Here is a 15,747-nt window from a genome sequence, read left to right as displayed (position 1 = left end):
CCCCTCCTTTGCAGTGCCTTTACTACAGCTGTGAGGCCATACTGTTTGTGATTTTACCGCTCAGTATCACGAAAGATGGCAGAACTAGACTCCAACTGCAAGACAAATGACAGTAGGGCACAACACAGCCGCTGCCAGTGAGACAGGCTCCTGGCTTTTATGAGGCCTCTTCAGGGACAGCACACGAGGAACTTTCCTGATCTGCAAGGCAAGAAGAGGCAAGCAAAGTCACCCTGATTTTCTTATTCATCTGACACTAAAAGAGCAATGAATAAACAGAGCAGTGACCTGATTCTGCTAGACACAAATAGTAACAGGCATGATTTATCCTCACATCACAGGCTGTATCCTCACCTTCACCTCCTGGCACGCTGGTGGAGCAACAAAATTGTGCTCCATTTCTTATGATGGCAAAGCTTTTCCTTGTGCATGAAGCCTCCAGCTTCGTACAGCATCCAAGATCAAGCTGAACTTGCTTCCAAATCAAAGACAGATAAATAACAGAGCAACAGCCAATCCTGGAATAAGCTGTGGCAATGCCTGTTAATGTCTCACAGCCTTAGACTTGCTTACATGAGGAATGAATTTGATCCAAGAATATGCGTCACTTCATCATAGCATTAGAAATAATGTGGTCTTGCCAAGGAATAGTTCATTTAGCTCTGCCTAATGGCACAGTGGTACTAAAGTCACTCAAAAGTTTGTAGGATTTAATAGCAACCGTGAAGTCCTGTCCCAACTGCTGGTGGAGACTCGAGACCATTGTGCTTCTGCTTCCCTGTAGATGTTAAGTTCGAGTCTGTCATCTGCTCATCAACACTTTTTACTGACAGATGAACTAGGCAGCCCTCGTTTCAAATCTCAGAAGGAAAGATTCCGGGCAGGATATTATCAGACAGGAGGAAAAAAATGGATGGAAAATGCTAACCCTGTAATCCAAAGTAAATATAATGCAGGGAGCAGTGGGAGAGTGGGAATACCAGCAGTCTCATGAATCAGGCACCTTGACAACTACATGAGATCACATGTGGCATTCACTTCAAAACTGAGGTACACATCAAGAAGATGGGTTCAAGCTCCTGCAAAGCTTGTGAGAAGTCAGATCTTTCTAACACAGCAATTTCTGTAAAGCGAGTCATCACCATGCAACAGAGCTGAGATCCTTCAGGTATCTACCACAGAATCACTCTGAAACTCAAAGTGCTGTGGCAGGAGCAAGGCTTAGTAGCCCATTTGCAGCACCACAACTACACAGCTATACTGCTTTCAGAGTCCACATTGCCAACACCCACGTGGTGTTTCACTGCAGGCTGTGAGGATATAGCAGGCTTAGGGATGCCTTCACCATGCACAGTGTCCCATTGCATGATGTAGACACTGTATGTCAGGCTGCCCACTTGTGCCAATAAAACATGTGCATGACCTGTATAAATTCTGCCAAAATTCTTCATGGACTTTGTGCAGTCCCTCTTTTTTGGGAAGGCAAACCCATGTTTGAGAAGACCTGAAGGACAGTGGAGAGAGTGGAATTGATTTGTTTTAGTGGCAGGAATTAAGTGGTCATTGTTATGTCATTCTTATGATTTTTTTTTTTATGTGCTCATTAGATTTTTTGATACCTGCTTTTTTTGGGGTGGCCACAACAAGATACCCTAGCCCAAATGGATTTGCAGAAAATACTGGCCTGTTTCACTTGTGTTCAGCAAGTTCCTCTAGAGTGTTTCAGGTTGGGCACCACAACCCCTGACCTTTTCCAGGAAAACCAAACCAGAATTAAGGACTAAGTGTCATTAAAGAAATAATCCTCACTGAAGTGAACCTGCTCTGCAACTAAAGAAATTTTCTTGTTGCTGCATTTTAATGTTGTGTAGAAACTTTCTCTCCCCCTCTCTCTCATTCCAGGATTACCTTGGTGCTTGTATAGTTCTGACTGCAGCTGTCACTTCCATCACTGAAGGGCCTCACTCAGGGTTTGTGGGGCTAGGTCTCCTGTACGCTCTGACGGTATGTACCAAGGCAAAGCATAAGAACTTTCAGACCAATGGATTAATTTTATAATACTTTTAAAAATACATATACAGGGTTATCTTCCAGCTTGCTTAATCTTGAAAAAACCAATCTTGCAAATAATGGATTCGAGCCAAAGTTGAGAGAGTTCAGGGCAACTTGGACTTGCTTCAGGTTTTATGAGCCAATTAAAAAAACACAACCATTCCCAGGCCCTGCGTGCTCCCAAGCAGAGCAAGAAAATTAAGAATGCGTAAGAGGACCTGCTGTGCACTCTGTTTTGCACAACACAGTGTTGGTTCCGCCTGTATATGGCAAAACCTGCCAGAAAATACTATTCCACAGATTGTCATAACCTGGGTAATCTTTAACAAAAGACCAAATAAAATAATTGCAGAAGAATCAGAAATACCAGTTCTGCCTTTGGAGGGAAACTACTCAGATGGCCAATATTGATTGTCCATGCAATTCTGAATGGATTTGGGGATTGGGACCTTTGGGGCTGGTGGGCATGGTTCATCATGACAGGCAGCAGTAGGAAAGCAGAGGAGATGGGGTTAGGAATGAGGAGATTTTGGTAGCACGCTAGCTGATTCATTTTCACATCATCATTCTCACTGAGCTATGTGAGCTGAGTCATGGAGAAGGAACAGTGGTTTCATGTAGTAGGCTATAAGAGAGGCTGAGAGTGCATCATGAGCACAGAGTGAGTACAATCACCACAGTAGAAATATCACTGAATCAACCACGAGAGTGGGGACAAAGGGAGAATGAGGATAGTGGCAGGAAGAATTTTTTTAAATCATGGCTAGCGTGGCAAAAATCTCGCTGCTTTACGGCACTGGTATGAGGGAGGGATATGGGTATGGGTCTAACACTGAGATTTGGCTTTGCACGTAAGTGCTGGCAAGCCCATGGTTACAACAGAAAGTTCTCAGCAGCTGCCTTAGGATAGCCTTAGATCCCCTTTGTGCCGCTGTTGCAGCAGTGTGAGAACCTGCCAGCGACTGAGAATCAGTCCCAGTGCTTCAACTTCACTCTGAAAACATTCCTGGTAATCCTGCTTCATTAGCAGAGATCTGGAAGCGCCAGGATGTCTGCATCATCTTTGGCTTCTTTGTACTTAGTCTGTGTTTGCAAATGGATCATTAGTGTAAATTAGCTATGTGCTGAAGTCTAGCAGAGCAGAGGAAAAAATGCTGTAGTCACCAAGTGATTACCTGTCTCTCTCCTGCCCCACAATAACACTGATGAAATTTTGAATGCAGTTGGATCATCACCTGTGTCCCCTGACACAGGTTTTGTATCATTTCTCTTTGGAGCTAAGAGAGGGCTGATGTTTGGACCTGGATGAGAGCAATCTGTTTGTACCAACATTGTGTTTACAGTAGACATCCATAAACTTATTCTCTGCCCTTGTATAAACACTGCCAACTCCCTTGCACAACTGCGATGAAGGTTGAAATAATGGGTAGAGCCATTCGGATGCCAGGCTCTGTTATCAAATCTGCCAGATCTATGATTGCAGCTGGCTACTCTGCAAGCAGCAGTTCTGCAGAGTGTTTAGCTTATCTGCAAACATGCCTATTTCCATAACTTTCTGACTCAAAAGCTGGACACCGATTGAGTGGGTTTCTGAACAACAAAGAAAATAATACCCCCTCGAGTAACTCTGTCTTAAGGATAGATCTTATTTAGTGCATGCCTATTGCATCTGTATTAGGTTATTGGAAAAGAAGTGGGGCTGGATGATTTATTCATAATAAAGTTCTTATTTGGCAGATTCAGCAATCTCCTACAAATAAATGGCAAAACCTTTCTCTGAATATATTTGTGTACAGGATGTTTTCACTGTTTTAAGTTTCTAAACCTTTATTCAGGTATGTAAAGTATCCCAACTTTTAAAGGTGCTTGGCAATCAACTTTCTTATATGAGCACCTAAATACAGACTTAAGAATGTTCAGGAAATGTTTAGGAAATTGCTTTATAATTTTTAGCCTTAAATAGTCAGTCCTGACTAGAGATCAGTTTCACTAAGCTTCTTGGTATTGTTAGACAACTAATTATCAACTATTATCTACTACAAGTAATACCTTTACTATTAATCAAATCCTTTTCATTACAAATGGGGAAAAAAATCAAGAAGGAAGTACCACTGAGCTGATAATACATTTTTTCTGATATATTTCTATGCTAAAAACACTCATATATTCCACAGAAAAATGAATTATCTAAATATGCACAGACAGAAACAGAAATGAAATGCCCATCAGATCTTTTCAATATATTTGTAAATAGTGAGCTTTCTTAATCCTTAGTTGCAGTCTTTGAAAGATTAGAAAATGTCATATTTCCAAACAGTGCTTCCAATTTTTATTTTTTTCCTGTGTTTGTGTGCTTAAAGAAGATATCAGTACTGATGACTAGATGCTGAGAACAAGAGATTCCCTTAATAAGTCACATCTTCAGGCTGTAGGTACAATCTTTCCATAGTTCTTCAAAAAACAAGGATGAGAATACCAAGCACTAAATTACTATTTCAGGGTTGTTTGTGATGGAGTACAACTGGCTTATTACATATTTGATGCTGTTGCACTGTCTTGAACTGTTATAACATCAGTAAGAGGCCCACTGTGCTGAGTCAGGCCAAAGACTTTTACAAATTTATCCAACATTTATTCGCAAACAGGTAGATAAACAGACAGAAGGCTGATCCCTGTCCTTGCTTTCATTTTGTGATGCAGATAACCAACTATTTGAACTGGGTGGTGAGGAATCTGGCTGATCTGGAGGTGCAGATGGGTGCAGTAAAAAAAGTACACAGCTTCCTGAACATGGAGTCGGAGAACTATGATGGCTACTTGGGTATTGCATGCTAATCTTTTTGGTTTTTAATGTGGTAATGTGAAAGCACAGTAGACTTGGTCATGTAAAATGTATACGACTCTTGGGCCAAAACCTGTTCTCATTGACATGTAGGAACTCCCACTCATCTGAGTGACAAGGATAGCCAAAAGCAGCTATGAGATATGTAGCTTATGATAGTCAACATAAAAAAAAAACCAAACCCCTACCAAGTGCCAGGGAGACAGAACATGGCTCTGGAGTACAATCAGAAAGTACCAGGGCACAGTTATAAATGGGATGAACAAAACATCCATGTAGCTATTTAGAAAACAAAAATACAGATAAAAATCAGAAATGCACCATCAGTCACATGCTTCAAAATCTCTGATCTTTGCAGCAAATGGGGACTACAGGACAGGGTCGCGTTGGCAGTCGCACCCCAGCAACTTCTCCTTGAACTGCACATTGGTGTTCATACTCCACGTATTTCAAATTGGCTTTGACTGGTATTTTAGAAGTGCTTGAAGCGCAAGACCAAAAAGGCTCGCAGGTCAGCAAGCTTCCCTGGAAAGCCAAGCCCCTCAGTCTGGAGACAAAACCTGCCTGCGTATTTGCAAATCAGGATGAAATATGAGCTGTGATAATGTCAACAGCTCATGTTGTAGGGCAGTAACAATATCCTTCCTTGCACTGCCCTTCCTGTGCCGGTTACTGACCGAAGAACATGTTGACACTGTGCTGACACTACATTCTTCTCTGCTCGTTTGGCTTCTCCCCGTTTCATTGCCAAGAACCACTTTAGCATCTGCCCTCTCTTCTTATGTGTCAAGATGTGGAAGCTAAGCACTAACATGCCCAGCAGGCAGTTCCCAGCTCCCCCTTGGCAGGGAACTGGGACTCCATTTCTCAAGCGACTTCAGGAAGGGAGAGAGGGGGGGAAGGGGAATGTCATAAAGGGTGACCCTCAATAACATTCACTTTGGTTTGGTTTTCTGTAACTATTTCAGATCCTTCTCAAGTCCCCAAAGACTGGCCCCAGGAGGGGGAAATCAAGATTGAAAATTTGTGCGTTCGATATGAAAACAACCTGAAGCCTGTTCTTAAGCACGTTAAGGCGTATATCAAACCAGGACAAAAGGTACCATGTCAAGCAATTCCCTATCATCCTCATTCTGGAGCAGATCCTTCCTTATTGTGTTTTCTTTTCTAAGGTGGCAGAAGAGCAAGAATAACAGCAACTTGCAGTGACAGCTATATGCATTGATGGTCCTCTCTGAGGTCCCTGGGCATGGGTCAAGAAACTTACACTGATGACATCTTATTCTTGGCTGGAATCAGTTTTCTTTCTGAGAATCCCCCTTCTTTCCAAGTCCATCTCCCTTGCATAGAATGAGCCTAGGTGGCCAGACGAGATTAGATGAACACCAGACTGGAACTGAGTAAAAATGCAAGAATATCTCACATTTCAGCATATAGCATCATTGGAGTCCAGGTCAAAATGCTGAAGTTTCAAAAATGGTCCTGGGTCAAGTCCTCACGATGCTGAGAGGCAGAAAAGAGGAGTGTCCTTGCTGTGCTGTTTTGTTTTTTTCCCTGGTGTCTGCCACTGGCCATGGGGAAGGACCTTTCTACCCACCAGTAGGGCAATCCAGTCCAGCTTTCCCAAAAGGACTGCAAGTCTGATTTACAGCTTCACTCTATAAGTAACATCTTGCTTTCTTTTGCAGGTTGGGATCTGTGGTCGTACTGGCAGTGGCAAGTCATCCCTGTCTTTGGCGTTCTTCAGAATGGTGGACATATTCGATGGTTAGTTTTCACTGGAGTGTGTTGTCACTCCTGATCTGCTCTCCCCTTATTTCTTCAGGAGAAGCGAGGAGACTTTTTGATAGTTTATATCCTGGCTCTCTGGCTCAGAAGATACTTGATTAGAATGGGGCTTGTCATGCCTGATCCTTCAAAGTACATAGTGTCCCATTGTGAGTAGTGCTTGGTTCTTCCAGGAAATGTTACGCACAGATTATGCTTCTAATTTTTTTAAATTTTTTTTGCGTATGCTCTGACAAAACAATATGCCATTTTTGAGATAGGAGGAAAAAATATGCAACTCTCTGGGACCTCTAAATTTCTCCCTAAAGAATAACTGCATTAACTTATGATAGCTGTCAAAATATTAGCAGAAGAGAAACTACAACTCAGCAAGTCCATTCCCTTGATATTTATTTTTTATTTTATTGTGATTTCCCACAACTATTACAGAAACCAACTGAAGGTTTTGGAAACATTTTGCTATGTTTTCACTCCTGCAGCATTTCACTCTCCCAGCTAATTGGCATGAACTGGTATGCAGCAATATGCACCCTGGCATTTATAATACCTATATATGTGTGCTGTTGCAGGGAATACGGAAACCTACTGGAAAGTCATCCTTTTGTTTCAAAGATTTCCATGTTTCTAATTTAGCCATTATGCATGGAACATTTGCCAGGGAAACCCTAGTAGGCTCTAGGAGGGTAAGTAAATCTGATGCAGCAAAAGCAAAACTTGCTTTTGTTGTGGTTCTGTGCCTATATGTATCTATGGTAATAGGTTTATGATTCATGACCGGGGTTCCTGGATATATAAATAGTGCAAACAAATAATAATTATGTTTATGGCCAACTTTAAGCTTCCTTCTACTTTAATCTTCTTTCTGTATCTTTTCTTTGTTTGTTCCTTCTGTATCCCTGATTTTTCTCAATGAGAATGCCTAAGTCTTTTGTAATCAAGCTCTCTTTATCCTTTGTGCACATCCCTCTCTCTCTCAGCTAGACCCATATTTGGCCTCTATGCTGGTCCCATTCTGGGTGGAGTCCTGGCTCTAATAAAAGTTACATAACAAGATTTCGAGTAACTTTACTGGAGCCAAAATTTCATTCATGTTGTCCATCTTGGTTCCTTATGTCTCTGTTACTTCTTTAAATTTGTATGTGTCCATTTTATTCCCGTACTCTCACTTCTTTCTTTGTTCTTTAGTGTCTCCCTTTTCTTGCCCTCTGTTCAAACTACCTCTCATTTCTCTTCTGTCTTGCTTGGCCAGCTCTCATTACTTTCCTGTTTTCCCAACTCCTCTTCAATTTACTTTTTCCCATAGGTCCCTTCATCTGCTCTTTTCTTTTCCTTGAGCACCCCGGCTTCTATCAAAAATGCATTCTCCTATTCCCAAGGCATGCCATATTAATTTTTCTCTCATTAGTCCACCTCATCTTCTCCTAACCCTCTCTCGTGTCTTCATTTGTGAAGAAAAGGAATTGCTTAAGTTTATGCAACCACTGATGTCTCATGCTGAAGTCTTATGACCTGATTCAGACTTTCTGAAAGTCTGAAAACAACTGGACTTTGCACCCTACAGATGAAATCTTAGTTCCTCTGACTATCTAACAAAAGCATAAGACTATTGGTAGTCCAGCTAAGTGGGGATTAAGTCTTTCATTGGAATAGGGCTACACAGAGTAACCTACAAAATGCAGTGTCATGACAATTGGGAATGACAGAAGAGGCATACGTGCACAGCTTTGAATATCCATGTATTTGCCAGTTCAGGGTTAAGTTCTCGCTGTTGGGACAGAGAACTGATGAACTTAATGTTGGGTACTACCCAGGGAGGAGTGCAGCTGCCCAGTGAAGTAATCCACAGGGAAACTGCAGCAGTGAGCCTGATGAAAATACCCCTTACCATACCCTCATTCAGTTTGCCCTGGCCCATCCCTTCCCCATAACCTAGAGGATGTTCCTGTGTCCAGGGAAAGTCAGTGGGGTCAGTAGTTCCTGGCTTTTGTTTGAGGATTCAAGGGAAGAAATTCATTCTGCCCTTCTCACTCTCTTCTACTTACAGAGCAGCCAACCAGTCTCTCTTGTACTTTTCCCCCACCTCCCTTGCTTGAATATCAGCAGTTGCCACACCCAGCATATCATAAATCAGATTTTCAGATGAGATCCATATGCTCATTGACCTGAAGTAGTGACTAGAAAAGGAAGTGACTAGAAGGAAAAAATCCTCTAACTTTACCAAGTATCCCAGCTGTTGCAACAGCTTCTTATCGGGAATGAACTACTGGGTTGAGCGATTAATGAGACTGCTTCCAGTAATCTTATGCTAGCAGAACAGTATGTGGCTAATTCACAACCAAATACTCAAATGAAACTGAGCTGTAGGAACCAGCATGAATGGTATTAAAATGCCTTGGAGTAGGACATCCTTTTTGTTTTTCTGATCTTGTTAAAAAGTTAATGCTACCCCATTCCTTCTAGAGTTTGAAAGATAGTTTTGACTCCTGGTGTATTGATTGCAGATACATACATATATTATGCAAAAGAAATTGTGCACAATATCAAGTTAAATACCTTCTGCAACTGTTAAAGTCAAGGGGAACAGAGATAGGCTAGGCACAGGACGTGGCTAATTACATAAGTTGCTCTTGTTCTCACTCTGTTCGGCTGTAAAGCTCAGGTTGCCCCCCCCCAAAATTATCCTTCTGGTGCTATCATTAATCACACAGCATGGAAGCCACGTGTTTCCTTTAAGGGACGGTGGGAAGAAAACAGAGAAAGAGAGCAAGGCAACAGTGTCACTAATAAGCTGGGTTCCTTCTGGCTTGCGTTACTACGTAGATTCACTTTCCCCATGTTTACGTGACAGCGCTGAGAGATCAGAGAGGCACACTGCCTCATCGTCTGCAGTCCAGCCCAAACTAGCTGTTTTATCTTTCTGTCCGCTACCTGCAGATCACATGCTTTGTGCAATTCCCTCACATATCTTCTGCATGTTGTTTTAAACAGGGAGGATAGTGATTGACGGAATAGACATCAGCAAATTGCCTCTTCATACTCTCCGTTCCCGACTGTCCATTATTCTCCAGGATCCAATATTGTTCAGTGGCTCCATCCGGTAGGTGTATGCCATCAGGGGGTGACAAGCAGCATTGCATGGCGTGTTTGTGATGGGCGCTGTGGAACAGGAACGGATGGAAAAGGGAAGGACCCTTCCTAGCTCAGTCCAATCTATCTACACAGCCTGTCCAAGGGAAGTCAAGTGACATACACAATGCCAAAATGTTCCTTAGCAGAAGACTGAATGAACTGTAATTGCAGTAACAAGACCCCAGTTATGGTTTTCTTTGCAGCTTTAATTTGGATCCAGAATGCAAATGCACCGATGATAGGCTCTGGGAAGCTTTGGAGATTGCTCAGTTGAAGAACATGGTCAAGTCATTGCCAGGAGGCCTTGGTATGTCTGAACTAAGTCTCTGGGAACATAGGCCAATAATGAAACTGTGCGTGCATGAGCATACACACATATAAACAGATACATGGGATCTTACACTCTGAACCATCATGTAGGAGTTGACAGGCATCTAATGAATATTCTGTCTCTATGCTAGAGAGAATATTCTTACTAAAAAGCTGAAGAGTAGTCTGGTTTTCCACTCATTGCAGAAAAATCCTGCAGCACCTCAACATCATAGTGGGGTGACTAGTCAGCAAAGACTTAAAAAAGAGCAGGTTTACCTCCACTCCTTCAGCAGAATCTGGCTCTGCCAGTAGAGCTGTAGCTCTTGTCTAGAACACCGACAGAGCATTTTCCTTACCATTTCAGATCTGGTTCATGAAGGAAACGCACATATTTCCTTCCATATTAAGTGTATTTCATGTTATTAAGATAATATCCTGCAGCTACCAGATTTGCTAACTATTTGTGCCAACTTTTTGCTTAATGATATATTGCTCCTTTCCCAAAAAGCTGTGCTCGCTTTTCTTGATATCACTCCATTCCAGTGTTCAGTCAAGATTATGCTTATTGGCTTTTACAGGGATTTTTCTTGACTGATTGTATGAACGTACAGCATTTCAGTGGTGCGACATTCAAAGTAACTGATTTTATTACAGATGCAATGGTCACAGAAGGAGGAGAGAACTTCAGTGTAGGGCAAAGGCAGCTCTTCTGTCTGGCCCGAGCCTTTGTCCGCAAAAGTAGCATTCTCATCATGGATGAAGCCACAGCTTCTATTGACATGGCCACAGTAAGTATAGCAACTAGCACCATCGATGCACGGATCTACTAGAAGAAGAGGCATCTTCCCCAATGTGAGCCATGAGTTCTCTTTAGCAGAAAAAACTGACAGCTTTTTTGTTTTTCTCCTGTGTTTGGTTTCAGCCCTTGCTGTTGATGTGTTTTAGGGAGTGAGGGGAAAAAAGACAAAATGAAATGTTTTAGAAAATCCCTGCTTTCACAGGTGTGGCATTTCATTACTGAGAATCTGGTGTGCAGATCAGAGGTAGTATGGAAAATGACCCTCTCTCTTATGTGCTTAAAGACACATGAATTAAAATGTAAAAGGATGAAGTAACTGAAGTAAGCCTTTTCCTTTGACAGGAAAACATTTTGCAGAAGGTTGTGATGACTGCTTTTGCAGACCGCACAGTTGTGACAATAGCGGTAAGTACTGATGCCAGCAAATGCTCTTTCCTCATTCCTCAGGCAGTTACTCTTGCCTTTCACCAGTTAAACATCACTATATAAAACTAAAAACATCACAAAGTAAAAGTAGAACACAAGAATATTCCCAGATACTAGAACAAGTCAAGACACATAAGATCAACCTGAAATTTTGCAGTAAATGCTATCTTGCTATCAAGTGGGCCAAACTAGAACACTTAGATCTGAAGAAGGACTTTACAGGGAATGGCAGCACCTACACTGTCTCCAAGAAAACTTGAAGTCATTCTCTCTAAAAAATTTAAACCGAACCCATAGGCTAAAACATTATTGAAAGTTCTGTCAAAATCTAGATTTGATGTTTGCCTCTGAAGTCTATGCATTTATAGTGCCTACAGTCATGGCACAAATTTATAAAAGGAGATGAGATTTCAAAATCTGTTTGGTCTGGTTTCTCAAGTTGGGTTATCTTTTCTCTCTTTCAGAATAAAAGGTTGTGTATATGATAAAGGTTTGAAAAATTGGAATCAATGGGAATTGCTCAAAAATTAGTATATGTTCAAATAAGGGTTTATATTTTTTCATGTTTTCCTGCCATTTCTAGTGCCCAAAAGTTCCATATATCTGTGCAAGTGTGCACATGTACATGCATACATATACATGCGTACACGTGCACACACATAGAGCAAATACTGTTAAGAATAGTTCCACCTTGTGACAGCAGGCTTGCTCGACAAACGGATGTTTTATCCACGAGATAAATACATATTTCAACAGCTGTTTCATTTGCTTTGCCTGGAATCCAGTGCTGTGGTTAGAGATTAGAGTTATGCCTCCTGGACCCTGGTTTCAAGTCTTGTCAGCAACTAGTTCGTGTCAGGCAAACCACTTAACCTAGCTCATTTACAATAGGCTCTAAGGTTCTTGGATGTGTAAATGCTGACAATGCTAGTGGCAAGCATATTCTCCTTCAGTTACATGCTGTTCAAATTTTCAGTATTGTCCTTCTGACTACAATCTCACTTTTCTTTTGCTTTGCCTTTCCAAAGCCAATGTCTCAAGCAAAATAGCACACATTAATATTTAGCTTTCTTCACAGAGTTGGCTTCATTTCCTTCCTCTCTTCCTTCATGGCTGTTCCTTCCTTCACCCACCTGTTTTTCTCTTCTCTTTTCCAGCATCGCGTATCTCACATCTTGGACGCCAATATTGTCCTAGTCCTTTCTGAGGGCTTTCTAGTTGAATGTGACACTGCCTCAAACTTACTCCTCAAAGAGGACGGCCTGTTCACCACTTTGGTGAAGACTCACAAGTAGAGTCTCTCAGTCCACACTGTTCACGAGACTTCTGGCTCTTTGGTAGTTATTTTTACCTCTTTAGTTTCCTTTCACTCTGCTTCCTTTCTACTGCACAGCTTCTGAGATGACAGTGCAAGAATGTGTTTATTGTGTTGTTCCTAGGTTTGTTTAATTTCGTGACTATTTATACTAATCATATCTAACTGAAGCTTAGACATGCAGCTAACATTGAATCTATCATGTCAAAGAAATCTGCCCCATAAAGTAATCCCTGACCTTCAGCCCATATAGTGAAATACCACACTTTTAGAGTTCATTCTGTCTATACCTGACTGGCTGTATTCATACGGCATTGAAACCAAACTCGGCCGGGTTTCATTCCTGTTCCCTGTGGGGCTAAACTATCGCCTGTAGCACACTCAAATTTAATCTCAGAGAGAGCTAATTCATTTACAGAAGGAGACAGCCCAGGAATGCCCTAAGACAGGCGCAGAGTAGGCAGTCGGGGTACAGAGACCAAGGAGCGGAGCAGGATGCTAAGCCAGACAGTGCAGGCATAGCCAGGATGTTTCTCGCCCATATTTCCTAAAGGGGAAGATGTATTTCAGCGACGCCGTAGGATTTATTCCAACAGCTGGGCTGTCCATAATGGCAATTAGCAGAATGAAAGTGAAGTGCGTGCTTAAGTATTTTCAGGCTTTGTGGCAGAGGCTGTAAAGTAATTGGAGATCTCCTCAGATTAAAGATATAGTACAAGGACCTACTCCAAATACCACTGTAAACAAGGATAGCCTTTCACCGACTTGGTATGCCTTGTATTAGGCCCATTAATGAACTGCAGTGAGAATTATCATAACAAAAACGTCTGTATGCTTTTCTTTACGGCAGCATCGGGTTCACACCATCCTGACTGCAGACCTGGTCATCGTCATGAAGCGAGGGAACATTTTAGAATATGATACGCCTGAGAACCTACTTTCTCAAGAAGACGGCATCTTTGCTTCATTTGTCCGGGCTGACATGTGAAGAATCACATGATGCATTTTAATAGCTTATTTTTAAACAAATGAAATGCAAATATTTTCTATTCAATGTAACATCACTTTTACCTTTTTTTTTTTAAGCTTCTTTCTTCACACTTCCGTCTTCCAAAATAATAAAACCTATTGCAATACATGTATGCCTCAAAGCAATAAAAATGTCACTTCATTCAAAAGCTATTAAATTTCACACACACACACACACACACGCACACACAGAGGCAGAAGTTTTTATTTCCTGGGAATTTGGCATTTTCCCTAGACTTTTTAGTGACTTTATTTTCTTTTATAGAGAGCAAAAGAATGCACTGTTCTTATAAACTGCATATGTTATGCTGGAACCGGCAATCAAATTGTGCAGTTTGTCAAGGAAATGAGAGATCCCCAGAAGCATTCTGTCCCTGGAGGGGAAAAATTAAAAAGAAAAAACAAATCTAAACCCATAACACTTGGGGCAATCTGCTGCATTCCAAAGGCATAAACTTTGCTCTTCAAGTTGTAGTGGGGGAGCAGTGAATGAGGGAAAGGAATTTAATCAGAAATAAGGAAATTCTTCCTGTCCTTCACTTTAGTTAGCACACTATAGTTGTCACAGTACTATTTTTCAGTGCAATGGTGGCTTATCCCTACAGTCAGTTCCTAAATCCATATTTGTTCTCCAGATTTTCTTCAAAGATGCAAATCATCCTATGATTATGCATGCTTTGATAGGCTTATAGAGGAATTTTGTACAGTATCTTAAGACTTTGCATTAAAATTCATCTGAATTTATAAACTTTATATTAGCCAATCTTTTAAACATGCCCACTAAAATATTCTACTTAAAATGGCACGTAATTAGCCATGTAATTGTTTTGTATGTCTTTAGTCCGTCACATTATTTTTTATCCTGGGACAACCTTTCTTTTCTTTTACACATTTCTGGCATCTCTCTAAATCGGATCTAGTCCAAGAAGGTATGATTTTCAAATTATTACTATGTCTTCAAGAATTTAGGTGAATTTAGATACATATTTACATCACACTGCTTTGAAAAGGTTGCCTGCACTTGACTAACACATATGGCTAGATTCTGAACTGTGACAACTGCACATTGGACAGTAAATCTCCAGAAGGAGTTTCACTCACATACTTCCAAAGGCACAGCTTGAGACATCAGCTTCACTAGTAGTATTCAATGTGATTTTTATTCATCTATTGTTATAACATTTAGGAAGAAAACTAGGTGCACTTAAGCCTATTTCTAGTGTAATTAAAAGAACATAAGGCACAGTACTTGTAAAAAAATGCTATGAATTTTTGAGAAGTTGTAGGACTTAAAATTGGGATTATATTTAGTCTGGTAGTATAAAAATGATACAGTGGTTTATCTTTTTTGGGGGGGCGGGTCCATCTTAACTGTTGGAAATAAAAGCTGTGTGACACAACTAAACAAAAAACCTCAGTCAAACATTTTATGAGGGGAAGTACTTCTCTGATTTCCCTGCCTACTGCTGTGAAAAGTTTTTGCTCTTTTCTGGATTAATTCCCTGTGTTGACCTTTGTCATACAAAGAAAATAAAAAAAATAAAGCAGATGTTTACAGCGGAAGTGCATGTTGTTACACAGTTTTCAGATCCAAAAGGCCAAAATCATTCTTGATTTAATTTCATTGTCTTCTGTGAAAAGCTAATTGGATTCATTGCTGTCAGACTCAGTCAGTATGAAGATGAAGTACAAATAACTTTGTTTATCTGTGTATCTTTGATGACAATGCAATCCTGATTTATTTTAAGTGGTGCCAACTAGTTCAGTGAGATCCAAGTTCCCACTACACTAAATGCCTCCGTGGGCCTGGGATTGTGTCAGGTATCTTGTAGCACTTAAGAGGGCCCAATAATTAGTACCTCTTTCCTCTGACATTTGCTCCAGAGCCATTACAGGTGTAAGAAGCACCTTCTTTGCTCTTCCATCCTTCCAGAGCTATAGAACTTAACACTGCTGTTTAAACATGTAGAAAGGAAAATATATTATGGGATGAGAAAAACCTATCAGCACGCTTCATTCATTTTGATGGAGGTGTGCAGAAATATTGGCCCTAGT

The 15,747-nt window shown here is 41.0% G+C and overlaps 1 protein-coding gene across 1 annotated transcript in view; it reads left to right on the top strand.

The window, feature by feature from the left end:
• The window catches only part of ABCC9 (ATP-binding cassette, sub-family C (CFTR/MRP), member 9), a 74,983-nt gene extending 60,666 nt beyond the window's left edge, over positions 1-14,317 (top strand). Inside the window, exons 31-39 of the mRNA XM_010575430.1 lie at positions 1,903-2,004; positions 4,753-4,873; positions 5,863-5,993; positions 6,583-6,661; positions 9,671-9,779; positions 10,015-10,118; positions 10,778-10,911; positions 11,265-11,327; positions 13,514-14,317. Of these exons, the coding sequence (XP_010573732.1) occupies positions 1,903-2,004; positions 4,753-4,873; positions 5,863-5,993; positions 6,583-6,661; positions 9,671-9,779; positions 10,015-10,118; positions 10,778-10,911; positions 11,265-11,327; positions 13,514-13,651 (981 nt within the window). The 3' untranslated portion in view covers positions 13,652-14,317. The remainder of the gene's footprint in view (positions 1-1,902; positions 2,005-4,752; positions 4,874-5,862; positions 5,994-6,582; positions 6,662-9,670; positions 9,780-10,014; positions 10,119-10,777; positions 10,912-11,264; positions 11,328-13,513) is intronic.
• The last annotated feature ends 1,430 nt before the right edge of the window (positions 14,318-15,747 follow it).

Source organism: Haliaeetus leucocephalus, unplaced genomic scaffold (genome assembly GCF_000737465.1).
Source record: "Haliaeetus leucocephalus isolate CR32 unplaced genomic scaffold, Haliaeetus_leucocephalus-4.0 Scaffold473, whole genome shotgun sequence".
NCBI lineage: Eukaryota > Metazoa > Chordata > Aves > Accipitriformes > Accipitridae > Haliaeetus > Haliaeetus leucocephalus.
The sequence above is the reverse complement of the archived record's forward strand: the minus strand, read 5'-3'. Positions and strand labels throughout refer to the sequence as shown.